Raw genomic sequence first — 27,978 nt, 5'->3', positions numbered from 1 at the left:
CTTTTTAAGAAGTAGCCATTTGTTTGAGGAAATTGAATGTTTGGCAGAAAACAAAGTAATTGTTTTCTTAAATCTTTTCACTGTTCCCTGATGACTAAGCACTACATCCTATATATTTACTCATTGATTAGCTTTTTTTTTTCTAAATAATCAAGTTTTTTATTCAGTAAACTTTTTTAAAAAATATTTTTAGCTATAGATGGACACAATATCTTAATTTTTTTTTTTTTTTTTTTTTTTTTTCGCGGTGCTGGGGATCGAACCCAGGGCCCTGTGCTTGTAAGGCAAGCACTTTACCAACTGAGCTATCTCCCCAGCCCTTAATTTATTTTTTTATGTGGTGCTGAGAATCGAACCCAGTGCCTCACACATGGGAGGGGAGTCCTCTGCAACTAAGCCACAATCCCAACCCCATTGATGAGCTTTTTAGAAAAACTTCATTTTTCTTTAAATGACTCAGCATAAAATTTATACAGGAGCTATAATGAATATCATAGACCATTGATCTAATTATAACATCATAGTAATTTGAGTGCTTATTCAGTGAAGATTTCTAATGAGTCTCATTCTCATTTAGGGTCCAGATTCCCACTATGGCACAAAAGGATTGAAGAAAGTAGTGCATGAGACACCTGCTGCAAGCAAGACTGTTTTTTTCTTTTTCAGTTCCCCTGGCAATAATAATGGCACTTCAATAGAAGATGGACAGATACCAGAAATAATATTTTATACATAATGTAGCAGTATAATACATCTTGACTAAATAGTACTATGCAATCTGGTCTCAAAAGTAGAAACAACTGACCACAAAAAAATTAGTTTGAGTGTCATTATTTATAATTGTAAGATAAGAAACATTTTAGTTTCCTAGGGAAAATAGAAAAAATGTTGATCTAAATCTCTGCATGACTTAAAAGGCAGATTTTCAATTTTCTTATCACCTTAGGAGAAAAGATAACTGGGTTTAATTGTGTTAAAAAAAAAAAAAAAAAGCTCAGCTAATCAGCTTCATCTTGTATAATTTCATAGATCTGCTAACTTATGGTCTTTCAATAGTTTTGAATTGAAAGATTCTTGTTATAAATAACAGGTTTGTTTTTTTCTGTTTTAACTATTTTGAAGGTTAAATGAGATGAGGTGGGTCAGTATTCCTACGGAATTCCTTTTAATTCAAGTAACTAGTTTCAGAAAATTAAGAAAACTGACCTTATATTTGGGGTTTTGAAATGTCTCGTTGTTAGCATTTGGAACAAGCTTTAAAAAAAAAAATCTAATAAATGCCCAGGAAATTTTTCAATGTATTTACAGAAAAGGATATTTTGTAATAGTATAGTAATGCATTACATAATACAGTTTTACAACAATAAGTGGGAGTTTGTATAAATTCACAATAATGTGATATAAACAAAGGATCAAAAGGAATAGTCTAAGACTGAATCCTTTATCACTAAACTGTACCACTGTACCTGTGTATTTGTATGGGGGAATGCTGCTGATAATTTCCAAGATTGAGATGATGATGGTGGTGATGATCGGGTAAACAGACATCAGTTCAAAATTGTGATAATCATATATAATAAGAAATGGAATAAAACATGAACATTTCTAACAACTACTTTGGAGTTATAAAACTATCCAACAGGATTACTCCTGCTGAAAAAGTATGCTTTCTGTCACATATGTAATTCTATCCAAGAAGTAAAATGTTTAATATTTGTGACTTCATTAACATGACAGGCACATCTATATTAGAAGTGGACACAAAGTATATTTGGCAGAATGACATATACTTTTATGTAAAGCAGAATTTTAAAATACAAATGAAATAACATTTTTCTCTTGAAAATGATTATCTTATTTAAAACTTAAGTGTCATGAAGCTTAAAGTATATCAGATAGTTGTGGCAGATGATTAAAAATCAAAATTCTTTTAAGTATCAACTTAAAAAGAATTTTTTAAAAATAATTAGGATAAAAATTTTTCATCAAAAGTAATATTTCATATTTTCAAGAAGGTAGTGAGATGTGTTTGTTATTTAGGCTTCTTGAAATTACTGAAGAAAAGGGAAATTTTTCTTTGATACCGTGTTCTTAGGGATATAAACTTCACTTAACTGGAATACCTATGGAATGTGTAGCTCTGTTTAACAGAAGATTAACTGGCAATCTGTAGTAGTGATTATAGAAAGTACTTCTGCCTTAAAAAGTGTGGCACGCCAGAGATAAGTTAGTGTTTTTGATGTTTGAGGCATTTCACATGCTTCATGTGTTGTACTGAATGTAACAATGTAGGTTGGCCTGGGCCAGGTACAAGAAATGGAACAGTGTACTGACATTGGGACATCACCTGGAATTTTAAAAAAATAAAATGTTTATTATCCTTTTATTATTATTATTTGTCATTTATCTTTTAAAATTTGAATGTTAGACATCATTTTGGAACAAAAGTTTTAGTTAATTAAGGCATAACTTTATTTTTAATTTACAGAAGTAATGAAAGACAAAATAGGAATGCCTTACTGCTGCCTGAATGCAAGTCACAGAAACTACAGCATAATTACTGCCATCTGTTTCTTGGTCACTTTTTTTTTTTTTTTTTTTTAATATAGGACAGTATCATACATACATGGAGTATAACCTCCCATTCTTCTTGGTCACTTTTTTGTAGTCTTAAGTTTTCTCACCTATTTAAAAAATATCTCAGGAAGTATAGAAGGAAGAATGTGAAGAAAGAATTTTTTTTTTTTTTTTTTTTAGTGTTACAGTCATCTCATAATTGTTTATTTTATAATGATATGAGTTGTTAAGGACATTTTCTTTGTTGGTAGTACTGGGGATTGAACCCAGGCAAGCTTTACTACCAAACAACATCCCTAGCCCTTTTTTAAATTTTGAGATAGGGTCTCTCAAGTTGCCCAGGCTGGCATCAAACTTGTGACCCTCTTTCTCAGAGAAGCCTGGGATCACAGGTGTGCACCACTGTGCCCAGCTTCTTTACTACATACATTCTTGTTTCTCAGCATCAGTATAAGATAAATAAGATCACAATACCCATTTCATGTTTGGAAAGGTCAGTAAGTGATGGTAGGTGAAATTTAAGCCCATTTCTATCCCACAAGCTATAGAGGCAGGAAAATTTTGCATCCCAAAATAGTCATTCTCAACTTTATAAGACCCCAAAGAATACCTGATTAATCTATACTTAGTGTAGAATATAAATACTAAGAAAGTGTTGATACTCTATTGTCTGCCCAATAAATTAAGATTATTTGCATTGCCAAAATGTTTTAGGTCCACATAAATAGTACCTGTAGTTTTAAAGATCGTGGAAATCTAGATCTTCTAGAAAGACAACATTCTAGAATGTTAGCGCAAGACTTCCAAGTATGGTATGTTAAATATAGAATGTCTGATATTTATTGTTCCATTTACCTTTCTAGTGTTGTCAAACAGCTTTCTATATCTGTTCCAGTCATACAGATTCAAAATCTGGGAATTGTCCCTGAATTAGACAAAAAACACCTTCACAAGAGGGAACCATAGCAATTCTAGCACCAGAGCTATGTGGAACATTTATTCTCTTGGCTAGTTTGCAAACTTAAAAAAAAAAAAAAAAAATCCCTTTTCCTTCTCCATTGGTAAAGCTAAGACAAAATATTTTAAATAGAACTCAAAATTGATGGAAGATTTAAAAAATAAAATGGAAACACTATATACATATAATGGATTTTCCGCCATTGGGATCATAATCACCATTTTTTCCTCTGTTAAACTATTTCTTACCACTCTGCCTCTCTCCCCTCCAGATTTAGAGACTTGGGCAGGAGCAACAGGTTAGGTGCATAGTTATGGTGGCAGATGGAGCTGGTATTTATTCCTTTCCCTGGCTGGTGTGATAAAGTCCTCATATCCCCACTCAAGGCACCTGTGGGAAAGGCTGAACGATTTGCGGGGACCTCTTTCCCTTCACCCACCTTAGTCACCTGCTAGATACTTTTGATAATTTACCATCACAAGTGTCCCCTTTATTTCCATTACAACTTTAAAAATTCTAATTGAGGATGTTAGGATTTCATCCAAAACAAATTCTATAACTGCAATGTAATTCAGTTTTCCCCACTTTGGTACTGGGGATTGAACTCTTGCCCATGCTAGGCAAGCAACTTACCACTGAACTACATTCCCAGCCTCCCCCACCGCCTTTTGAGACAAGTGTACCTCAGTTACCCAGACTGGCCTCAGACTTGTGATTCTCCTACCTCATTCTGAGTAGCTGGGATTACTGAGCTGAGTAGCATGTGTGCTATCATGCTCAGCTTGTGCCTCAACTCTCAACTGATGTTACAGTAAAGAGTTTTTGTTTTTATAACTCATTCACATTCTTCTACCCAAACCTTCAGGCAGAGTGGCTTCAGTGTCCAAACGGACAACCCATCTAAGCCTAGTTTTCCAGTTCCGTCCTTCCTTCCAGCAGTCTTCGGCCATTCCTTTCATCACCCCACCATGTACTTTGTTGTATTCTACCTCCAAAATAATAAATTCAGATGTCCCACTCTGATCACAACTTTGGATGCTTCTCCAGTTATTCTGTTATTAAACCTTAAGAATGACTTTCTGATCCAGTTAGACTTGCCTTTGTTCTTTTTCCTCTTTCTTCCCCTTTGGTCTTTAGTCATTTAAACCATTTTATTAACCCTCAATTATTGTTTACATCCTGCTGAGTCCAGGCATTTAAAATAATGTAACTGAGGCTGGAGGTGTAGCTCCATGGTAGAGTGTGTGCAAAGCATGAATGAGGCCCTGGGTTCAATCTCAGGCATCAAAAGTACAGTAGCCAGGCCTGGTGGTGCATAGCTGTGATCCCAGCAACTTAGGAGGCTGAGGTAGGAGGATCACAAGTTCAAGGCCAGTCTCAGCAATTTAGTGAGGTCCTAAGCAATTTGCAAGAGCCTGTCTCAAAAAGTAAAAAAAGATGGCGATGTAACTCAGTGGTAAAGTGCCCCTGGGATAAATCTCTAGTCCCACCCCCACAAAAATAGTAAAATGATGTGATTGGATAGATAGGGACCTCAATGATGTCATGACCTTCAACTTTAACTAGACCAACAGTGCTGCTGGGAGAGTTCCAACAGCTCTGCCAGAATCCTTGTAGCTCTGTTCCTCTCTGTACCTTTATCACCTCCCCTTCCTTAGCTAATAAAAGAACTTGAGCTCCTTCCACCAAACCTACCTAGGCATTCATGCTTCTCTCCACTTGTTTTCAGAACCCACCACCTCAGGAAATTGAGGTGGCCTCCTGGCTCATTCCTGTCAACAACCTTCCAATAATTAACTCATCCAGTTTGAAAACTGAAGTCTCTGTGTTGTGTGCCCCTCCAGACACCAGTTATTCCTTCAAGGCGAAACACTGAATCACTGAATCACATTCCATTTCTCTCTCCATAGAAACTGTTCCTGCCTGGGTCACCAGAACCACTAGTTCCTTAAATTGTGGGGACACTTAGTCCTTATTTTACATGTTTTTCCTGTGGTATTCATCACTGTTGACTACTATTCCCTTAGCTGCCCTTTCACTGTAGTTGCTTCTCTCCCTGCCCTTAGGTTGCTGTCCTAGGCCTGTCTCTCATCCATTTCCATGGCTTCAGTTACCATCTATTCTCAGAGAACTCCAGAATCTCCAGCACCAGCCCAGATCGCTCAAGTTTCAGTTATTATATCCATTTAATTATCTCAATATTTCTATTCGGATGCCTATAATCATCTCAAATTTAATATGTCCATAACTGTACTTAAAATTCCCAAACTTGTTCCTCCAGTCCTAAACCTGGCATGTTTCTTGACTCTGCTTTCATCCCCCAATGCAGTCATTCTCCTAAACTCTGATCATGCCAATTCCTGAAGATCTTTACAATGGTCAGATAACCGAACTGCAGTTAACTTTGGTTCAGGTCACCATCTCCCATTTAGGTGGCAGCTCTTCCTACCTCTGGCTTTTCCTCTATTCGCCATACTGCAGCCAGTGGTCTTCCTAAGGCAAATTGGACTGTGTCAATCCCTAGCTTCCAACCCCTTGAAAGACTCCATGATCTTGCTTCTGCTGACTTCACCAGTTTCATGTGTACCCATATTACACGCCATAATATACTTCCTCTCCTTTTACATTAAGGGATCCTATCCCGTTGGGCACAAAGTAGCTGCACCCATGGTGCATGGAAAAGGCCAAGCCCGCTCGAGTCTCCATCAACATGGGTTCTGTCTATCCTTGCGCGTTGGCTGCAGGGGCGCGAAGACACCTGTTTCCGTGCTCTCCTTGCAGCTCACTTCAATCCTGAGATCCAGAGATACCTTTCTCCTTCTCCTCGTGAACAAAGACCAGTGGTGACACTCCTTTCCCACTACCTGAGGAAGAAGGATCATGGCCGAATCAGACTCCGGCACCACGGGTTAGAAAGCAAGGACTCTTCAGCCCGTCGCGAGGGGTCGCTCTTGCGCTAGGCGGGTACTGGGGCGCCGAGGCCATCCCCTCAGCTTACACAGGTGCAGAGTGCCCTTCCGGCACCGGGCCGCCGTGCACACGCTGCTTGCGCAGACGCAGAATTCACTTCCGGCGCCAGGCAGCCTGGCAGGGCCTTTCCAGGAGGATGGTGCGGCTCGGTGGGTGCTTTAGGCATCTCTCCGCGGGACTGGGCACTCAGGCTTTTTCTGGCGTCGAGATGCCTAAGAAAGCAAGTGCGACGAACAAGGCTAGTGTCAAGTCCCCTGGCGTTGGGGGTGGGGGGGACCACGGCTGCACCTGGAGCTAGCGAGAGGAGCAGGAGCGGAAGGCACCTCAGGCGGCTCGTAGTCTCCAGACCACCGGCTCACCCAGCACCGGGACTCCTCCTACTTTCTCCTCAAGGTCCACCGGGCGCTATAAGAGCCAGACGCCTCTTCTCGCCTGGAAGGCTCTGCTCTGCCCTCTACTTACCTTAGCTGATCACATCCCTTCTATCAAAAATGCACACACCGGGGCTGGAGAGGTAGCTCAGTCGGTAGAGTGCTTGCCTTGTAAGCACAAGGCCCTGGGTTCGACCCCCAGCCCCCCCCCCCCCCAAAAAAAAAAAAAAATGCACACACCACTCCTGCTCCCCTTCCCCCGCCTTTGCATGACTAACTCCAGCCTCAGGCACTAAGGTATGGAAGCCAGAATCGGATCTTCTTCCAAAGCAGGAAAAAATATTTTGAGGGGTCGATTGGAAGACTTTATTCTTGAAGGACACAGGAAAAGCATTCTATGTCCGGAAGTCCCTGACTAATAATTTATGCCTTGTTAACGGTGAAAAGGAATAGTGGGAGGATCAAATTAAATGTACAGGAAAATATTTTATAACCTGTACAATTGTGTATTTGTTATTTTAGGGTAAAAGCCAAAGCAAGGAACCAGAGAGACAACTTCCTCCCTTAGGTCCCGTGGTAGTGGATCCAAAAGGTTGTGTTACCATAGCCATCCATGCCAAACCTGGCTCCAAGCAAAATGCTGTAACAGGTACGCCTGAACAATGGGATGGGATTCTTGTGTGAATCAAGTGTCTCCTACACCTTCCCTTTGCTTCATTTAGCTGACAATCATATGACAGTTGAGTATATTTTTACATTTGCATTTAGTCTTCTCCATTTTAAAATTCTAGATTCTCATGTAAAGGTATTTGAAATTGAATACATGATACTTAAATTATACCCAGTTCGATGAAAACTATTGATATCTTTTCCTTTCTAAAAATGTATTTCTAAGAATGTGGTATTTTAGGAAAGACACATGTATAGCCTAAATTATTATTCTTTTTTTATTATCTATATTTTTTATTTGTGGATGGACACAATGCCTTTATTTTATTTATTTTTATGTGGTGCTGAGACTCGAACCCAGTGCCTCACACATGCTAGGCAAGTGCTGTACCACTGAGCCACAACCCCAGCCCTAGATTATTCTTAATTTGTCCTATCCCAAAACTGGAGACACTGGCCAGAAAAAGAAAAGGCATTTTGGTCTCCCTTCATGATCACTGACCTAAGGAATGGGAGAAAAACTGAGATCTGAGACTCTCATCAATTCCTACATGAACTTGTTTTAAGTCAAACAGTATAAAACATTTCTAGGCCCAGTTTTTACATTTTTCAGATTAGACTATGGACAAAGAGGCTTTAAGACTATTCTTTCAAACACTAGAAATACCTCAGGACTCTGTTTCTGGTGAAGGAGAAAGGCCAGTCAGTTACTTGAATCCTGTAAATATGTTTACTTTTGTTTTAAACACTGGAATTTCAGAGAGGATTGGAAAAAAGGAAGGATTTTTTTTTTTTTTTGGGGGGGGGGCAGTGCTGGGGATGGAACCCAGGGCCTTGTGCTTTCAAGGCAAGCACTCTACCGACTGAGCTATCTCCCCAGCCCCAAGGAAGGATTTTGAAGGATAAAAGTTTAAAAACCATTTGTCTGAGTTGTCTTGAAAGTCTTTTCTACTTCTAAAGCTTTGTATAGCAAATTATATTTTGAAAATAATACTTCAGAATTGATGTGCTAGGTAGCCCTAGTTTGTGCTAATGGCCATGTTAGCTTTTCTCTGTTGGCTATACCCACTGTGGCCAGCATTTGTTATATTGTGTAAGATCGTATCAATTATACAAGTACACAACTATTTTATGTACCTTAGTAAGATAAAAATTCACATCAACATTTTCTTTTCCATCTATTATAAGATACATTTTGATTTCAAAGATGTTAAAATGTAAAAAACTGTGTCCGAGAATTGGTGACAGGATGGAATGGAGCGTTGTTTTACTACCTCATTCTTGTGGATTCTGTGGCCATGTTGTTTACATAGGGTATGAGTGTGTACAAATGCCTGAACAACCCCATATGCTGGATCAAGCTCATTTGTAAACTGCTTTGAGTAAATACTTCCCTTTCGGAGGGTTATAGGGCATATTAACTTGATTCCAAATTCCTCACTTGTAAAATAGAGATAATAATGGTGTTTTTATCTTCTTTGTAAAGTCATTATGAGGCTTAGGTTAATATATGTATAGCTCTTCATGTATGTTCATGTGTGTTTCAAATTGGTGGGTAGTAAATGCTGTATAAATGTTAAAGAAACATTATTAAATTTTCAAAGCATATAAGATGCATCTTGCATAAGATATGAACTGACATGCTCTCCTTTTCCTGATGTGGAAAACCCTGAATGACCAAGCTATTCTCCAGGATTCTAAGCCCATCTTGGTCAGCAGAATAGAGCAAATATAGGTTTTCTATTCTGGATTTACTTTCTATAATGGTAGATGCACATGTATCATGTTTATGTTCCTTGAAGTATGATGAGTTTAATCATTCATTTCTTCAACAGTTTTTTTTTTTTTTTTGGTTTTGTTACTGAGGGTTTAACCCAATCCAACAGTTATTAATCAAAAATCTAGTATGTGGCAGGCAAATGCAAGCTCTTTTACAAAAGTGCCTCACTTTAGGAAGAAAAAGAACTCAAGGATATAGTTCACATCGTTTCATTCCAGATTTGTCAACCGAAGCTGTAAATGTAGCTATCGCAGCACCTCCGTCAGAGGGAGAGGCTAACGCTGAGCTCTGTCGGTATCTTTCCAAGGTTTTAGAACTCAGGAGAAGTGATGTGGTTTTGGATAAGGTAGGTGTCTCACTCTTTTTAAAAATCTTTGATTATTGCCACACAATCATGATTCATAAAATACTAGTTTGCTTCTTCAAATAATTTGGAAAATCAGTTTGTTTTTAAGTCACATATTCATGTAATCACAAAAATCTGAATTCTTCTTGTGTATCTCCTGAGTATCTGCTGCCTCAATTCTTATTCATACTTGTCTATACTGTCTTAGATTCCTTAATTGCCACCATTTCTAGCATTTTCATCCTGCCCAAATCCACTGTCAGATTAATCTTGCTATTCTTCCTTTAAGACAAAAAAAAAAAAAAAAATGTTCCTTGTTGTCATCTCCATTAGAGTTTATAAGGTATTTCTAATCCTCCCTGTTGTCTTTGCTCACTAGGAGCTCTTCAGGAAGCTAGTGCGTTCATCTATAGTCATTAGTAATGTGGTTTTGTACATCAAAATTATTGGGGAATGATTCTCAATACAGGTTCCTGGGCATTGCCTTAGACGTAGAATTTAGAGTGTAGAATCTTGAAACTGAGTATGTAAGAGTGGGACCCAGCCATGTGTATATCTTTGAAGTTTCACTTGTTTTTCAATGCTATGTAATATAGATCATATCTGGCAGCATTCAACATCCTTGATTAATAAACTGCACCTAAAAAAAAATCTATCTGATCAGGCTATTTCTCCTGCTATCCCCAAATTGTGGCTGGTCATTTCTGATTTTTCTCCCAGTACTCATGTTTTGACATTTGCCTGAGGCTCCCCACTGTTCTACCTGTAGAAATTCTGCCCATCTAAATAAATTCCTGTTCAAATTTTATCTTCTTTTAAAAGATGTGCTTGAGAACAAATCCTTCTAAAAATTGTTTTAAGTGATTATGAAATTATAACACTTGGATATGTGGTTGCTCTTCAGAATTTTCAGAAATATGTAACAATATAGAGAACAGCAACTTGTTTTTATTTAAGATTTGTATTTTACAAAATTAGGTAAAATGCAATAATTACTTTGGTATTCTAAAATTATTTGCATCTTTAACAAAAGAATTACTTAAAATTAGAATACTGTAAATTCATCATTTTGAAATTTTAATGCCAAACTTTTATAATTTTAGAAATTAAGGTATAAAGCTAAAAATGTTGGTGAGCTTTAAAAATCTGTAGTAAGGTGGAAGCAAAGAGATAGTCTTTGGTTGGACCAGAAGTGGTCAGAAAAAGTATACATAAGCCACCCATGAAGACATGGCTGTGAGGGGTACAAAAGAAGTCTCCTGTCCCTTAAGGCACTAGAATGTTTATTGTGCTTTCTTCCTTTTGATTCAGGGTGGTAAGTCTCGTGAAAAGGTGGTGAAGCTTTTGGCCTCTACAACTGCAGAAGAGATCTTGGAGAAATTAAAAAAGGAAGCCAAAAAAAAATAAAAGCAAAAAATGAAAAATACATCCTTGAGGGACTTTCTAATTTCTATCAAAGAGGAAGCTGCTAAAATAGGAAAAATATATTTAAATTCACACAAAAAGAACATGAGGGCGAGGGTATGGGGAACAAGGTACACTCATACATTGCTGGTAGGGCTGCAAATTGGTGCAACCACTATGGAAAGCAGTATGGGGATTCCTCAGAAAACTTGGAATGGAACCACCATTTGACCCAGTCATGCCACTCCTAGATTTATACCCAAAGGACTTAAAATCAGCATACTGCAGTGACACAGCCACATCAGTGTTTATAGCAGCTCAACTCACAATAGCTAGATTGTGGAACCAACCCTTCAACAGATGAATGGATAAAGAAAATGTGGTATATATACACAATGGAACATTACTCAGGCTTAAAGGAGAATGAAATTATGGCATTTACTAGTAAATGGATAGAATTGGAGAATATCATGATAAGTGAAATAAGCCAATCCCCAAAATCCAAAGGCCAGTGTTTTCTCTGATGTGCAGATGTTAATTCACAGTTAAGGGGTGGGGGACAGTGGCTAGAGAAGAATAGTGGTACTTTGGATTAGGCAGAGGTGAGTGAAAGGAGGGGCGGGGGAAAGGGGGTAGAAAGAATAGTAGAATGAATCAGATATTACTACCCTGTATGCATATATGACTACACAACCAGTGTGATCCTGCATCATGTACAATTAGAAGAATGAGAAGTTATACTCCATTTATGTATGATGTGTCAGAATGCATTCTACTGTCATGTAAAACTAATCAGAACAAATTTTTTTAAAATGGGCTGGGTACAGTGGCATACTCCTATAATCCCAGCAGCTTGGGAGGCTGAAATAGAAGGATCTCAAGTTCAAAGCCAGCCTCCATAAAATCAAAGCGCTAAGCAACTCAGTGAGACCCTGTCTCTAAATTAAATACAAAAATAGGGCTGGGGATGTGGCTCAGTGGTTGAATGTCCCTGAGTTCAATCCCTGGTCCCTCCCCCTAAAAAAAAAAAAAATGGGGGAGTGTGTGTGTGTGTGTGTTTTATCAGATTCAAAAAGTAGAAATTTTAAAAGTATTATACATTGAACACAGGCTCTAAAATTCCTGATTTCAAATAGCCTGAAACTTGTTACTCTGATTTCATAGCATTATGGTTATAATAGAACTGGAAAGGATAGTCAGTATAACTGCTTTATCCAGAAGTTGGGAAAACTATGGAAGATCATACCACGCAAAATGGCAACTAGAACCCAGATCCTCTAACTCCTCATTGATTGCAGTTATCCTAATTATAAACATATAATATTTCCAGTGTTTCTGGAATCTGGAGATTACCTCCTAATCCAGTTTTCAAGTAACAGGAAACTTGTCTGCTGCTTTTGTAGTCTTACCTTATATTTTAAGATGCTTTTCTAGATGCAGAAATGTGCTGGGTGTACACGGTAGTGCATGCCTGTAATCCCAGCAAATCAGGAAGCTGAGGCAAGAGGGTCACAAGTTCAATGCAGCCTCAGCAATTTAGGGAGGCCCTAAGCAACTTAGTGAGACCCCTGTCTCCAAGAATAAAAAGGATGGGGGATGTGGCTCAAATAGTTAAATGCCCTGATACAAAAAATTAAATGCAAAATGTTTTTTATATCTTTTACAAAGTATAGAACATTTAGTTAAAAAAATAATCAAGACTTGTAACAATTATTTTTGAGAAGTCACAATTTATTTTAAAATTTTATTTATTTATTCATTCATTCATACATTTTGGTACTGGGGATTAAGCCCAGGGGCACCTTTCCACTGAGCTACATCCCCAGTCCTTTTTATTCTTTGAGACAGGGTATTGCTGAGTTGCTGAGGCTTTCACTAAGTTGCCTAGGCTGGCCTTGAACTTTTGATCCTCCTGCCTCAGCCTCCTGAGTCACTGGAATTACAGGTGTGCACCCCTGCACCCAGCTGAGAAATCACTGGATTTTCTTTCTCAGTGGTAACTTAAAATCTTCAAATTCATTAGTTCTTCCAAATCTCCAAAGATCCTCAAAAAGAGGACCTGGAAACTATTTTCGGTATTTGTAAAAGTGTATCAGAAATCACACCTATATTAAAGCTGAAAAAAGTAATATATTTTTACATATTTGGTGCAAGTTATAGTAATTTAAATAACTAAATTACCTTTACTGGCTTTGTACTCACAATGTCCTGCCTTAGCCTCCCTAGCCGGCTAGACAATTACTCTTGAAAAAATGGTTTAACAAGGGCCAGGCCTCCGGCACCACCTCCACTGCTGGCCCAGGCGAGATGGCGGCCGCGGAAGGGGTCGGAAAGGCTACATGTACAAGATGGCGAGTCCAGTCTGCTGCAGCAGCCTCCGCCTCAGCCCCACCCACCGCCACCCCAGCAATGGCAGGAAGAAGGGATGGTGGCGGAGGTCGGAGGAGCAGTGGCGTCCCCTATGGACGATGGGTTTCTCAGCCGCTCGCCTATGTCCTGTACAGGGACTGAGCAGAATGGGCTGATACAGATCCAGTACCACAGAATGATGGTCCCAATCCAGTGGTCCAGATCATCTATAGGAAAAATTTAGAGATGTTTATGATTATTTCCAAGCTGTTCTACAGCGTGATGAAAGAAGTGAACGAGCTTAAAGCTCACCCAGGATGCTATTGAGTTAAATGCAGCCAATTATTCAGTGTGGCATTTTCAGAGAGTTCTCTTAAGTCACTTCAAAAGCATCTACATGAGGAAATGAACTACATCACTGCAATAATTGAGGAACAGCCCCAAAAATATCAAGTTTGGCACCATAGGTGAGTATTAGTACAATGGCTAAAATGTCCATCTCAGGAGCTTGCATTTATTGCTGATATTCTTAACCATAATGCAAAGAATTATCATGCCTGGCAGCATCGACAATAAGTCATTCAGGAATTTAAACTTTGGGATAATGAGCTGCCGTGTGTAGACGTTAAAAGAGGATGTGAGGAATAACTGGAACCAAAGATGCCTCATCATTTCTAATACTACTGGCTATAGTGATCTTGTATTAGAAAGAGAAGTCCAGTACTTCTCTGTAAATGATAAAACTTGTACTACATAATGAAAGTGCATGGAACTATTTGAAAGGAATTTTGCAGGATTGTGGTCTTTCCAAATATCCCAATCTGCTAAATCAATTACTTGATTTACAACAAATTGCCTTTACAACCAAATCCCCCTACCTAATTGCCTTTCTTGTGGATATCTATGAAGATATGCTAGAAAACCAATGTGAAAACAAAGAGGACATTCTTAATAAAACATTAGAGTTATGTGAAATCCTTGCTAAAGAAAAGGACACTATAAGAAAGGAATATTAGAGATATTGGAAGATCCCTTCAAAGCAAACACAGCAGAGAAAGTGACCTCCCAACAAATGCACAGCAATAACATCCAGAAGAACTTGATGGAATGCTTTTATTTTTTTAAGGGATTCTAATAAGGTGTTTGAAACTAAAGAGATCATTTTCTTACCTGTGGCCTAAATATGCATAGCACAGGTATTGCTTTTAAATGAGAACAAAGTGTGATCTTTGGGTGCTGCTGCTATTCAGACTAGCTCTAAGAAATTTGATTGTTTTTAAAGTAAAGTAATTGGGCTGGGTGGGGGGGGAGTCCTGTAAAGAAACTACTACTTTGTAGTCTTACCAACATTTAATCTAATCCCTTAGCATCAATTCTTCCCTAAAGGATTTGTATCAGTAATGACTGCAACAACTTGTATGTAATGGGTTTGAGGTAACTTAAATTTTGGTTCAATAAGCAGGGAATACAGAGAGCTGTTACATTAGAGCTACTATGCTACACTCAACTATCTTGCTATCACTGTAACCAAAAGAATGGTTTTATAATAAAATTACAGATGTATTTAAAAACAAAAAAAAATGTATCTTAAAAAAAAAAAAAAAAAAAAAGGCTTAACAATAACATTGGTGTCTATACTACATGCTAGGAAAGAAAAACCTGGTTTATTCTTCCCTGGAGGTAAGAGCAGAGATTTTGGACTCCTGATTCCTGTGGACCATTCCATACCCTCTCTTGGTTGGGAGATGGAGAGAGAATCAAAGAATGCAAGAAGCATCTTTGCAGTGTTTATAGTTCTAAGCTGCCCCAAACTCAAACTTTAGGGGGTAGGTTTTTGGGTTGCAGGCTACCAGCATACCCCTCTTAGAGATTCCAGGGATTTGGTTCCTTAAATGTAAAGCAGAATACAAATTATAGAACCCAACAGGCCTCATTCACATTGCTTTAATGCATATGACTAGAAACTAAAAACTTAAGAAGTTAGATTTTCAATTTATATACTAGAGGTAGCACCATGATGCAACGGCAGAGCCAATGTAACTTGATGAAGAAAATTAACAATTCCTTTTGAAATGAACCAGCACTATTAGGAAGTCCATTTTGTACTACCAGTCTGTACACTGATCCTTCTTGTCTTTACAGAATCATTCCTTGGACTTAGACCATATATATATATATATATTTTTTTTTTTATTTATTTATTTATTTATTTATTTATTTATTTTTTAATGTGGTGCTGGGATTGAACCCAGAACCTTGCAGCATGCTAGGCAAGCACTCTATCAACTGAGCTATATCCTCAGCCTCTCAATTGGTAAGTTTTTAAAGCATAACCTTAGTCTGCCTTAAGGCCCTCCTAATCCCCTTCATAAAATTATGGGTAGAGAATCCCCAAACTTGGCAGTCAGAGGTTAGACTACTATATGAAACTCACCTCACTGATGATGTGGTTTTGGCTATCACAGTGACTTTCAATTTGTTTTAAAACCTTAGATTTCTTCAGAGATGCTTTGGGAGATTGGGTCTCTGGAAAATAAGGGAATGAGTCAAGTTGACAACTGCAGGCCATTAATCCTTTTCTAAAGTTGTAATGTCCAATATAGTGGCGGCTCACATGTGGTGAAAATGTGCTTTTTAAACTGAATTTTAAAAAATAAAGCCATCAGGGGCTGAGGTTGTGGCTCAGTAGTAAAACACTTGCCTAGCAGTTATGAGGCACTGGGTTCAATTCTCAGCACCACATATAAAGAAATGAATAAAAAATAAAGGTCCATCAACAACTAAAAATATTAAAAGGGCTGGGGAGACAGCTCAGCTGGTAGAGTGCTTGCCTTGCAAGCACAAGGCCCTGAGTTCGATCCCCAGTACCAAAATAAATAAATAAATAAATAAAAATAAAAATAAAGCCATCAGAGAAATACAAGCCACACTGGAAAAAACAGAGAAGAGGCTGAAAACATGGTAAGAAATGTATAGGGCAAGAGAGAAAAGAGTGAGCAAAAGGAAAATGACATCTATGGAAGTCAGATAAAGGAAAATCAACAATTACATAATTGAATCCTGAAGAACAGAACCAAAGAAATGAAACAGAACAAATATTTAAAAATATAATTAAGAAAACACTGAAGAAATAAAAGATGAATTTACAGAAATGGTGCAGTGTCCCAGGTGAAACAATGACCAAAGGAACAACAGTGAGACATAACCTAGTAATAATTCCCTGGTTTCAAAGAGTTTTAAAAAGCTTGTGAACATCCAAAGGAAAAAAATGTTTAAGTCACAGGGAAGGAGGCAGCACATGTACATTCAAAATATTACTGATGGGAATGTAAATTGCTAGTGTTTTTAAAATGTTGTCAGGTTGGGGCTGTGGCTCAGTGGTAGCCTAGCATGCATGAGGCACTGGATTCAGCACCATTTATAAATCAATCAATTAAAAAAAAAAAGGGTCCATCAACAACTAAAAAAATTTTTTTTAAATGTGTCAACATTTATTAAAATAAAAAACAGAACTTTTAAACCAACAAGTTTAAAAGTGTTGCATAGAACACATAAAAGCACTAAAGAAGGGCTGGGGTTGTAGATCAATGGTAGAGCACTTGCCTAGCATGTGTGAGGCCCCGGATTCAATTCTCAGCACCGCATGAAAATAAATAAAACAAAGGTCCATTGACAACTGAAAAGAATATTTAAAAAAACACTAAAAGATACATGTATAAAAGCAATGTAGCATTGTTAGTACAGGTAAAAAAGTGAGGGAGGGAGGAAAAAAGGGAAAGGAGGGAAGAAGGATAAAATGATGTTAAGGACCTGTCCACCTATAGAACAATTATAATCAATAGTAAAATTCATACTACAGAATATTAAAATTCATTCATTTCTAATTTATAGCTACTGACAGCGATGTTTATTATATTGTTAAGTAAATAGTTTTATGTGTGCAGATATTAAAAATATCTAACTCCACTTTAGTGAGAAAGGGAAAAATACATGTACATCAAGTTCACATATACTGTGTGAGAATAGTGAACAAGATAAAACCATACACATCAGGTTGGGTGCAAATTAATTTTTGTATTGTTTTACTTTTTATAATATTTTGTATATGCCCAAAACATACAGTTAAGGAAATAATAAAATGAAAAAAATACAAACAATGAAGCTGTGGCCTTTAGTGGTCAGAGCAGCTTTATTTACTGAATTCAAACAAAGAGACTGAAAACTCTTTAGGGAATTAAAGGCACTGGCAGTGGGAAAAAAACTGTGAGATCATCATTATATCCTCTCCAGAAGCTATCTCAGGAGATCACTGAAACCCAGAAAAAGTCTGATAATTAATACATGGGGCTCTCTGTGCCTCTTAGGGACAGGAATGAAAACACCTACTAAATCAGCCCATCAGCCCATGAAGACAATGGTGAAAGATTTTTTGAGATGAACTTCTTACATTCAAGTCAACCCAGAGATGCTTCCCTCTAACTCTAGAGGCACAAATGTGATAAGGGCCAGGTGCTCATTATGTGCCTAGTACTGTGTTGAATACTTTCATATATGCACTTCTTTTTAAAACATTTTTTATTTTGTAATTGACATATATGTACTTATTTATGTGGTATAATTAGACACATGCATACAGTACAATAACCAAATCAGGGTAATTAGCATTTCTATGTCTTCAAATATCATTTCAGACTCTTCTCTAGTTATTTTTGAAATGTATAATTAATGTTGTATACTACAGTGACCTTACTGTGCTATAGAATGTTAGAACTACCCTCACTTCGGTACCCATTATCCACCCGCTATCCTTCTTTCCCCTCCCCTTCTAGCTTCTAGTGACCTCTGTTCTCTCTATTTCTGTGTGATCAATTTTTAGGTTATCCAAGTGAAAACATGTGGTATTTGTTTTTCTGGGACTGGCTTATTTCATTTAACATAATGCCCTTCATTTCCATCCACGTTGCCACAAACAACACGATTTCATCCTTTTTGTGTATATGATTTCACTTAATTCTACAAAAGGGCAGTCAAACTACATATTAGCAATTTTGATGGAAGACTTGTTAATCTGCTTCTCCCATCCTATCCTGTAAATCTTTAAGTCTGAGGGGTATTATCCACAGCTCATCTCCATGTTTCTCATCTGACAGCATGGGTAGCTGAATCCTCAGCAGTCAGAAGGTTTCTGTGGCACCTCAAAGCCTGAGCTCCTCACCTGTCATACCTCATGTGCTGCAGCCCTACTGACAGGCACCCAAGCAGCCAGCGTGGCCTAGGGCCATTCTCTCTCAGAATGTTGGCAGGTTAAGGGATCTCTACTTGTATGCTATGTTCCTCAAAAACTGGTCCCTATAGATAACACACAGATTTCTAGAAAGGATGAAATATTTGCTCTCAAGGTTCCCCTGGAGTCCAATGATATAATCTTCTAAATGGATCTAGTTGTTGATTCAGTTCCACAATAATTTAATATGGTAGGAGCCAGGAGGAATCTTTGTTTAGATATCACAGAATGTCATACGTAAACTATATCTGAATCCTGAAGTATTAATCTAAATATCAACAATAATACTATCTATCAATGCCCAGAGTATTTTCTCCTATTGGTCTTAATTTATTCTAAATTAAAATCTTGAGAATTTTAAAAGCATAACCTTTCTAAGTTTATAAATAGGAAGATTTTTTTTTTGTATTGGGGATTGAATCTAGGGGTGCTTAACCACTGAGCCACATCCCCAGCCCTTTAAATATCTTTTATTAGAGACAGGGTCTTGCTGAGTTTCTAAGTGCCTCACTAAGTTGCTGAGACTAGCTTTGAACTCTCAATCCTCCTGCCTCCCAGTTGCTGGGATTATAGGTGTGCACCACCATGCCCAGCTAGGAAGGATTCCTCGAGTGACCTATATAGTTAGGATTTTCATAAAAAAAGTCAAATTAGTATTTTAAAGTTCCCATTTGAAATAAATAAATATACATTCATTCATTCATTCATTCCATGTTCAAAATAGAAGACACTAAAAGAAAAATCCAAATGGGCTTTTTTTTTTTTTTTTTGGGGGGGGGGGGTGGGTATTAGGGATTGAACTCAGGGGCACTTGACCACTAAGCCACATCCCAGGCCTATTCTGTACTTTATTTAAAGACAGGATCTTGCCGAGTTGCTTAGCACCTCACTTTTGCTGAGGCTGGTTTTGAATTCTAGATCCTTCTGCCTTAGCTTCCCAAGCTGCTGGGATTACAGGCATGCGCCACTGGGCCTGGCTCCAAATGGGCTTTTCATTAAATAGCTTATAAAAAATACCTCTTTCATTAGTAACTATTTCCAGCTAACAATGCAATCAATGGTAATACAAACCACCTCAACTTGGGAGTATCTGTTATTTCCTAATAAAAGTTATTTCACTACAGATAACAGTGCCAGGGCATCACTATAGATAATAGCATATATTCCATATGCAGTCAAATCTTGTGTTTGGGTTCTACTACAGTTTAGATCTTTGTGTATGTATGTTGGGGGAGGGTTCTGGGGGATTGAACCTAGAGGTGTTCCATTACTGAGATGCATCCCCAGCTCCCTCCCTGGGTTTTGAGACAGGGCCTGTTTTTTTGAGACAGGGCCTTGTTAAGTTGCTCATGCTTATCTCAAACCTGGGGTCCTGCCTCAGTCTCCTAAATTAAAGGTCTGCACCACTGTGCCCAGATATAGTTTGGATCTTGAATGCCTCCCAATGGCCCATGTGTGAAAGGATTGGTTCCCAGCCTATGATGCTACTGAGAGGTGATAGAACCTTTAAGAGGTGGGACCAAGTGAGAAAGTTAGATCGCTGGAGGCATGACCTGAAGGCAATATTTGAACTCAAGTCCCTTCCTCTCTCTCTCTCACTTCCAAACCACCATAACATGACCAGGTCTCCTCTGCCATCATGTACTGCCCGCCACAGGCCCAAAAGCAACAGGACCAAGAAACCATGAGCCAAGATAAATCTTTTCTTCTTATAAATTGATTACTTCAGGTATTTTGTCACTGTAATAGGATGCTAACACAGGCTAAATCAATCAAGTGAAAGAGAAAATAGAAAATGTTTAAGGTGTTAAAAAAACTGTACTTAGGAACAACATGTAGTGCTTTTATTAGTAGTGCAAAATTAGTCCTGTCAATAACTTTCAGAGTGAAAGATCATTTCCATTTTAGCATTCTAAACTTAAACTGACATAAGATCCTGCTTTTTTAAAAACTATTTTTTTAGTTGCATATAGGCACAATACCTTTATTTTTATTTATTTATTTTTATGTGGTGCTGAGGATCGAACCCAGTGCCTCACATATGCTAGATTAGCGCTCTAGCGCTGAGCTACAACCCCAGCTGGAGACTCTGCTTCTTGGGGCAGGGGAGGGAGAGAGGGAGAGGGAGGGAAAACTGACCTTTCATCACTCCTTATTCTGTCATAAAGTCCTATATTTTCCTTTAGGCGAATAAAATATAAAAGGAAAAATTATATCCTGGTCTGTTGAACACTGTAAGGAATGCAGCTTTGGAAACCAAAACCATGCTAGAAATCTTCCCAGATATCTTTTTCCTACCTAGTTTCAAGAACCCAAACTATTCTCAAAGCAGTGACTCAAGGTTGTTATTCTCCAGATATCCCAAATCCTTCTAGCACTCAAAAACAAAACACAAAAATAGCCAAGTCCCAGGCAAGCTGTTTTCAAACTGACATTAATCTGATAGGTTCAACAATCAACATGTGACATTTTTAAGTCAATGCCAATTTCCAAACAGCAAATGCTAATTTTAGTTCAACTTTTATACAAACTTTCTTCTATACTTTAAGTGCCTGTTATTTCCTGAAGGATATAGTTTGCTCTCTTTTCTGTTCACATATGAGTTCACATAAGGAAACCACAACTCCTTAATTCTCAATGTCTCCTCCTCTACCTCATCTTCTATCAGTTACTCTACATCCTTCATACCAACACTGTGCATCACAGTCTTTTCTCAACAAATGTTTACACTAGACCTATTATGTGCCCCTGAGGGTTTAATGCTCACAATTCTGGTTTCTATTCTCAAGTTATTCCTTTGGTCATTTGTTTTTATAACTCTGCAAGGGTGGAAGGTAGATATTGTCCCCATTTTCCCAAGTGAACTAATAATCTCAAGAGTTAAGTGAGTGTCTCAAGTACATTGCAAACACAGGACTGGAAGCCAGGACTCCTTATATCTAATGTGGTATGCAATTCTACAAACTATCTGAAGAATTCTATTTAACATGATTTTGATTTATTCACACTGTTAAATTATCTAAGTTTTTTTTTTTATGTTGTTTTCTGATTTTTTGAAGCAGTAACCATGCCTTTTATTTCTATCTTATTTTCAGCACACAGGGGGAGGCAGATAATGACTCCTAAAACAAAAACTACCACTACCATAGATTATTCACGCAGAATGCAGAAATAATTCAGGTTAAAAGGAAGACTTCCCATTTTTGCAGGTAGGGCTGAATTGAGACCACATGCAACCTACCTGTACCAGGTGTTAAAATATTTAAATACTATGGGAAAATAACCTCTTCAGAGCATCCTGAGAAGCATCTCTCCATCCCATCCCTTGAATCCACAGCTGTCCTAAATGTTGTCAATAGTTGGCACAGTACAGGATCCTGTTCTAATGCCATAGTCAGCTACAGTCTCAACTGGTCATTGCCTGAGTTTTATCAGTTGATAGGATTTTTAATAATCCCTCTACTTTCAGAGATGATAATGAGATGTGGTCAGGCCATTTTTTACTCTCTGGGCTAAATATCTGTAGTATCAAGATCCACGTTTATGTAACATCACTGGCCTGTTGTCTACTAATATGATTATAGGAGGGTACAGGTAAGAACCATAGGTTAAAAATTTATTTACATCTGTGTTAATATGTAATTAGGTGCATCCTTTCCAATAAAACAGTTACTTGAAAAAGGGTTGGGGTGGAGAAGTAGATCTAGAGCATGGAGAAGTACCTGGGGAAGTCAACCTCAAGAACCCTAGGATGGGGTGCTAAGAGAAAAAGTAGATTTAGGATGTTCACTTTTAATTCCTTTGATTTATGATGAACTTATATTCTTAATATTCCTCTGAAGCCCTTTCCATCAGATAAGAAGAACTGAGTAGTAAAATCCAAATAGCTCAACTTACCAAATCAATAGACTGCCAAAATTTGGGAGTGAAGTTGCTTAAATCTTTTTCAAATTTTTGTTTTGAATAAAACTTATTAGTAATCATTAAAATTATATGAAGTAGAATGAATAATCTGAAAGTAAATGACAGCAGCATCACTATATGTATAGAAGGGGAAGCAGCAAAGGTATGCATCTAGAAATGAACAAAACATTGTAAAAATCAACACAAGTTAAATAACAAAAGAGTTAAAATGTAGCTCTATCGGTTTTTCAAGATGTCGGACCAGAGGGTGACTGCATCTCATGTCGCTCCAGGACTCAGGATTCAAGGAGGCGGTATTGAGAGACTTGGGACCAATGCAGAGCCCCGGGGTGAGTCTCCCCACTGGGCAAGGCGCCCCGGATGGGGCGGTAGTCCTAGAACGCAGGGAACTTTGTGGAGTAGAGTGGCCCAGAGACTCCCCTGCTGGAGCAGTGAACCTGGACAACCAGGAGCATCATAGAGGAGGACCGCTCAGCGAGAGTCTCTCGCTGAGCCACTTTGGTGCAGAGTGAGGGTCCCAGGCCCGGGCACGAGGATCAAACCGCAGGCAGCTTCTTGGAGGAGGGCCGCCAGTAAGAGACTTCGGTGCAGGGCGAGGCTCCCTAGCCCAGGCGGTAGGTCCAGACCCAAGGGAACATCGCAGAGGAGGGCTGCCCAGTGAGAGACTCAACTCACAGGGCGAGGCTCCCTGGCCCGGGAGGTAGGTCCCTACCCCTGGTAATGTCACAGAGGAGGGCTGCCCAGCCCAGGAGGTAGTTCTGGATTGAAGGAAATTTCTCGGAGGACAGCTGTCCATCAAGACTTCCCCACTGGGCAAGGCTTTCCCACCAGGGCAGTAGAACCAGAGACACAGGCCCAGACCAGCCATGCCCCAGCCCGCAGTCTAGACCCCTTTGGCTGACCATAGGTCAACAAGTGCAGGCGCCTCTGCCCACTAGCAGGGAATATACCCCACCTGAAGGCCACCAGCCCTAGAGGGGCAGCTTCCTTGTGGAGCACTGCATTATCAAGTTCCTCCAAAACTACTACTGAAGGCTAGGAGGTCAGTTATTGGAAATCTACAGGGACACTATAAGTCAATAGGAGGAAATCTGAAATACCTCAGAGTTTCTCGTAGAGGGGTAGATACCTGAGCAATATGAGAAAACAAGGGCAGAAAATGTCCCAAACAAACCTAGATGCTACATCAATAAAATCCAATGACAGCATGGCAGAAGAAATGTCAGAAAGGGAGTTCAGAATGTACATAATTAAAATGATCAGAGAAGCAAACGATGAGATGAAAGAGCAAATGCAGGCTTTGAATGATCGCACCAATCAACAGTTAAAAGAACAAATGCAGGAAGCAAGAGATCATTTCAATAAAGAGAGATACTGAAAAAAAAAAAACAAAAAAACAGAAATCCTTGAAATGAAGGAAACAATAAACCAAATTAAAAACTCCATAGAAAGCATAACCAGTAGGATAGAACCCCTGGAAGACAGAACCTCAGACATTGAAGACAAAATATTTAATCTTGAAAACAAAGTTGACCAAACAGAGAAGATGGTAAGAAATCATGAATAGAATCTACGAGAATTATGGGATATCATGAAAAGACCAAATTTAAGAATTATTGGGATTGAGGAAGGCTTAGAGAAACAAACCAAAGGAATGAACAATCTATTCAATGAAATAATATCAGAAAATTTCCCAAATCTGAAGACTGAAATGGAAAATCAAGTACAAGAGGCTTACAGGACTCCAAATATACAAAATTACAACACACCCACACCAAGGCACATTATAATGAAAATACTTAACATACAAAATAAAGACAGAATTTTAAAGGCTGTGAGAGAAAAAAATCAAATTACATTCAGGGGGAAACCAATACAAATATCAACAGATTTTTCAACCCAGACCCTAAAAACTAGAAGGGCCTGGAACAACATTTTTCAAGCTCTGAAAGAAAATGAATGCCAACCAAGAATCTTATACCCAGCAAAACTTACCTTCAGATTTGACGACGAAATAAAATCCTTCCATGATAAACAAAAGCTAAAAGAATTTACAAAAAGAAAGCCAGCATTACAGAACATTCTCAGCAAAATATTCCATGAGGAAGAGATGAAAAACAATAATGTAAATCAGCAAAGGGAGGAACTACCCTAAAGCAATAGCCAAATAAAGGAGAAACCAAGTCGTGTCAAAAAAAAAAAAAAAAAAAAATGAGCCAAATGACCGGGAATACAAATCATATCTCAATAATAACCCTGAATGTTAATGGCCTGAACTCATCAATCAAAACACAGACTGGCAGACTGGATTAAAAAGAAACATCCAACAATATGCTGCCTGCAAGAGACTCATCTCATAGAAAGAGATACCCACAGAATAAAGGTGAAAGGATAGGAAAAAATATACCATGCACATGGACTCAGCAAAAAAAGCTGGAGTATCCATCCTCATATCAGATAATGTGGACTTCAAGTCAAAGTTAGTCAGAAGGGATAAAGAAGGACATTTCATACTGCCTAAGGGAAGCATAAATCAGGAAGACATAACAATCGTAAATATCTATGCCCCAAACAGTGGCTCATCCATGTACCTCAAACAAATCCTTCTTAATTCCAGAAATCAAATAGACCACAAAACAATAATACTAGGTGACTTTAACACACCTCTCTCACCACTGGACAGATCTTCCAAACAAAAATTGAACAAAGAAACCATAGATCTCAATAACAATAATTTAGACTTAACAGACATATATAGAATATACCATCCAACTAAAGAGTGAATACACTTTCTTCTCAGCAGCACATGGATCCTTCTCTAAAATAGACCATATATTATGCCACAAAGCTACTGTTAGCAAACACAAGAAGAAAGAGACACTACCTTGTATTCTATCAGATCATAATGGATTGAAATTAGAAATAAATGACAGAATAAAAAAACCGAAACTACTCCAACACCTGGAGATTAAATAATACGCTATTGAATGCTGAATGGATAACAGAAGACATGGGGGGGGATAAAAAAATTCTTAGAGGTAAACCAGAACAAAGATACATCATATCAAAATCTCTGGGACACTATGAAAGCAGTACTTAGAGGAAAATTTATTTCATGGAGTGCATTCAATAAAAGAAGGAAAAAATATCAACAAATAAATGACCTAACACTACAGCTCAAAGCCCTAGAAAAAGAACAGAGCAATACCAAAAGTAGTAGAAGACAGGAAATAGTTAAAATCAGAGCTGAAATCAATGAAATTGAAACAAAAGAAACAATCGAAAAAACTGACAAAATAAAAAGTTGGTTCTTTGAAAAAATAAACAAAATCAATTAACCCTTAGCCACACTAACAAAGAGAAGGAGAGAGAAAACTCAAATTACTAAAATTCGGAATGAACAAGGAACTATCATGACAGACACGAGTGAAATACAAAACATAATTAGAAGCTATTTTGAAAATCTATACTCACAACAAAATAGAAAATCTCGAAGACATCAACAGCTTTCTAGAGACATAAGAATTACCTAAACTGAACCAGGAGGACATACACAATTTAAATAGATCAATTTCAAGTAATGAAATACAAGAAGTCATCAAAAGCCTACCAACAAAGAAAAGTCTGGGACCAGATGGGTTCTCAGCCTAGTTCTACAAAACCTTTAAAGAAGAGCTCATTCCAATACTCCTCAAAGTATTCCATGATAGAAGAGGAGAGAACCCTTCCAAACTCATCCTATGAAGCCAATATCACCCTGATACCTAAACCAGACAAGAGACACATCAAAAAAAGAAAATTTCAGACCAATATCCTTAATGAACATTGATGCAAAAATTCTCAACAAAATTTTAGCAAATCACATACAAAAATATATTAAAAAGATAGTGCACCACGATCAAGTGGGTTTTATCCCAGGGATGCAAGGATGGTTCAACATCTGGAAATCAATAAATGTCATCCACCATATCAACAGACTTAAAGTCAAGAATCACATGATTATTTCAATAAATGCAGAAAAAGCATTTGATAAAATACAGCATGCTCAAAACACTAGAATAAATAGGGATAGTGGGAACATTCCTTAATATTGTACAGGCCATCTATGCTAAGCCCATGGCCAATATCATTCTAAATGGTGAAAAACTGAAAGCATTCCCCCTAAAAACTGGAACAAAGCAGGGATCCCCTCTTTCACCACTTCTATTCAACATTGTCCTTGAAACTCTAGCCAGAGCAATTGACAGACCAAAGAAATTAAAGGGATATGAATAGGAAAATAACTCAAACTATCCCTATTTGCTGATGACATGATTATATATTTAGAGGAACTGAGAAATTCCACCAGAAAACTTTTAGAACTCATAAATGAATTCAGTAAAGTAGCAGGATATAAGATCAATGCTCATAAATCTAATGCATTTTTATACATAAGTGATGAATCCTCAGAAAGAAGTTGGGGAAATTACCCCATTCACAATAGCCTCAAAAAAAAAAAAAAAAACTTGGGGATCAATCTAACAAAAGAGATGAAAGACCTCTACAATGAGAACTACAGAACACTAAAGAAAGAAATTAAAGAAAACCTTAGAAGATGGAAAGATCGCCCATGTTCTTGGATAGGCAGAATTAATATTGTCAAAATGGTCACACTACCAAAAGTGCTATACAGATTCAATGCAATTTCAATTAAAATCCCAATGATGTACCTCACAAACGATCATGAAATTCATCTGGAAGAATAAGAAACCCAGAATAGCTAAAGCAATCCTTAGCAGGAAGAGTGAAGCAGGGGGTATCGCAATACCAGAACTTCAACCAAACTACAAAGCAATAGTAACAAAAACGGCATGGTATTGGTACCAAAACAGGTAGATTGATGATACAGATAGAGGACACAGACACAAACCCAAATAAATACAATTTTCGCATACTAGACAAAGGTGCCAAAAACATGCAATGGAGAAAAGATAGCCTCTTCAACAAATGGTGCTGGGAAAATTGGAAATCCATATGCAGCAGAATGAAACTAAACCCCTATCTCTCACCCTGAACAAAACTCAACTCAAAATGGATCAAAGTCCTTGGAATCAGTCCAGAGACCTTGCATCTTATAGAAGAAAAAGTAGGTTCAAATCTTCAACATGTTGGCTTAGAATCAGACTTCCTTAACAGGACTCCCCTAGCACAAGAAATAAAAGCAAGAATAACTGGGATAGATTCAAACCAAAAAGCTTTCTCTCAGCAAAGGAAGGAAACTATCAGCAATGTGAAGAAAGAGCCTACAGAGTGGGAGAATATCTTTGCCACTCATACTTCAGATACAGCACTAAATTCCAGAATATA

The 27,978-nt window shown here is 37.9% G+C and overlaps 2 protein-coding genes and 1 pseudogene across 3 annotated transcripts in view; all 3 read left to right on the top strand.

Moving 5' to 3' along the window:
• Positions 1-1,350, top strand: part of BTBD1 (BTB domain containing 1) — a 36,243-nt gene extending 34,893 nt beyond the window's left edge. The window contains exon 8 of the mRNA XM_079128470.1: positions 578-1,350. Within this exon, the coding sequence (XP_078984596.1) occupies positions 578-736 (159 nt within the window). The 3' untranslated portion in view covers positions 737-1,350. The remainder of the gene's footprint in view (positions 1-577) is intronic.
• Positions 1,351-6,589: 5,239 nt separating this feature from the next.
• Positions 6,590-11,099, top strand: LOC306654664 (UPF0235 protein C15orf40 homolog). Its single transcript, XM_079128481.1, has 4 exons — positions 6,590-6,743; positions 7,399-7,525; positions 9,544-9,671; positions 10,983-11,099. Exons 1-4 carry the CDS (start codon positions 6,642-6,644, stop codon positions 11,076-11,078), a joined length of 453 nt encoding a protein of 150 aa, XP_078984607.1. The 5' UTR covers positions 6,590-6,641; the 3' UTR covers positions 11,079-11,099.
• Positions 11,100-13,246: 2,147 nt separating this feature from the next.
• On the top strand, positions 13,247-15,586 carry LOC306654659 (protein farnesyltransferase/geranylgeranyltransferase type-1 subunit alpha-like; annotated as a pseudogene). Its single transcript has one exon. The product of its transcript is annotated as a protein farnesyltransferase/geranylgeranyltransferase type-1 subunit alpha-like (transcript).
• The last annotated feature ends 12,392 nt before the right edge of the window (positions 15,587-27,978 follow it).

This window comes from Sciurus vulgaris (assembly GCF_902686455.1).
Source record: "Sciurus vulgaris genome assembly, chromosome: 2".
Taxonomy (NCBI): domain Eukaryota; kingdom Metazoa; phylum Chordata; class Mammalia; order Rodentia; family Sciuridae; genus Sciurus; species Sciurus vulgaris.
Note: the sequence above shows the minus strand (reverse complement) of the source record. Positions and strands in the feature narration are given on the sequence as shown.

Excerpts from the sequence above, each read along its gene's own strand:
- LOC306654664 (XM_079128481.1), top strand. The coding sequence starts at position 6,642 with ATGGTGCGGCTCGGTGGGTGCTTTAGGCATCTCTCCGCGGGACTGGGC. Across the intron at positions 7,526-9,543 it reads CAAGCAAAATGCTGTAACAG|ATTTGTCAACCGAAGCTGTA; the intron begins GTACGCCTGAAC and ends GTTTCATTCCAG. Across the intron at positions 9,672-10,982 it reads GTGATGTGGTTTTGGATAAG|GGTGGTAAGTCTCGTGAAAA; the intron begins GTAGGTGTCTCA and ends CTTTTGATTCAG.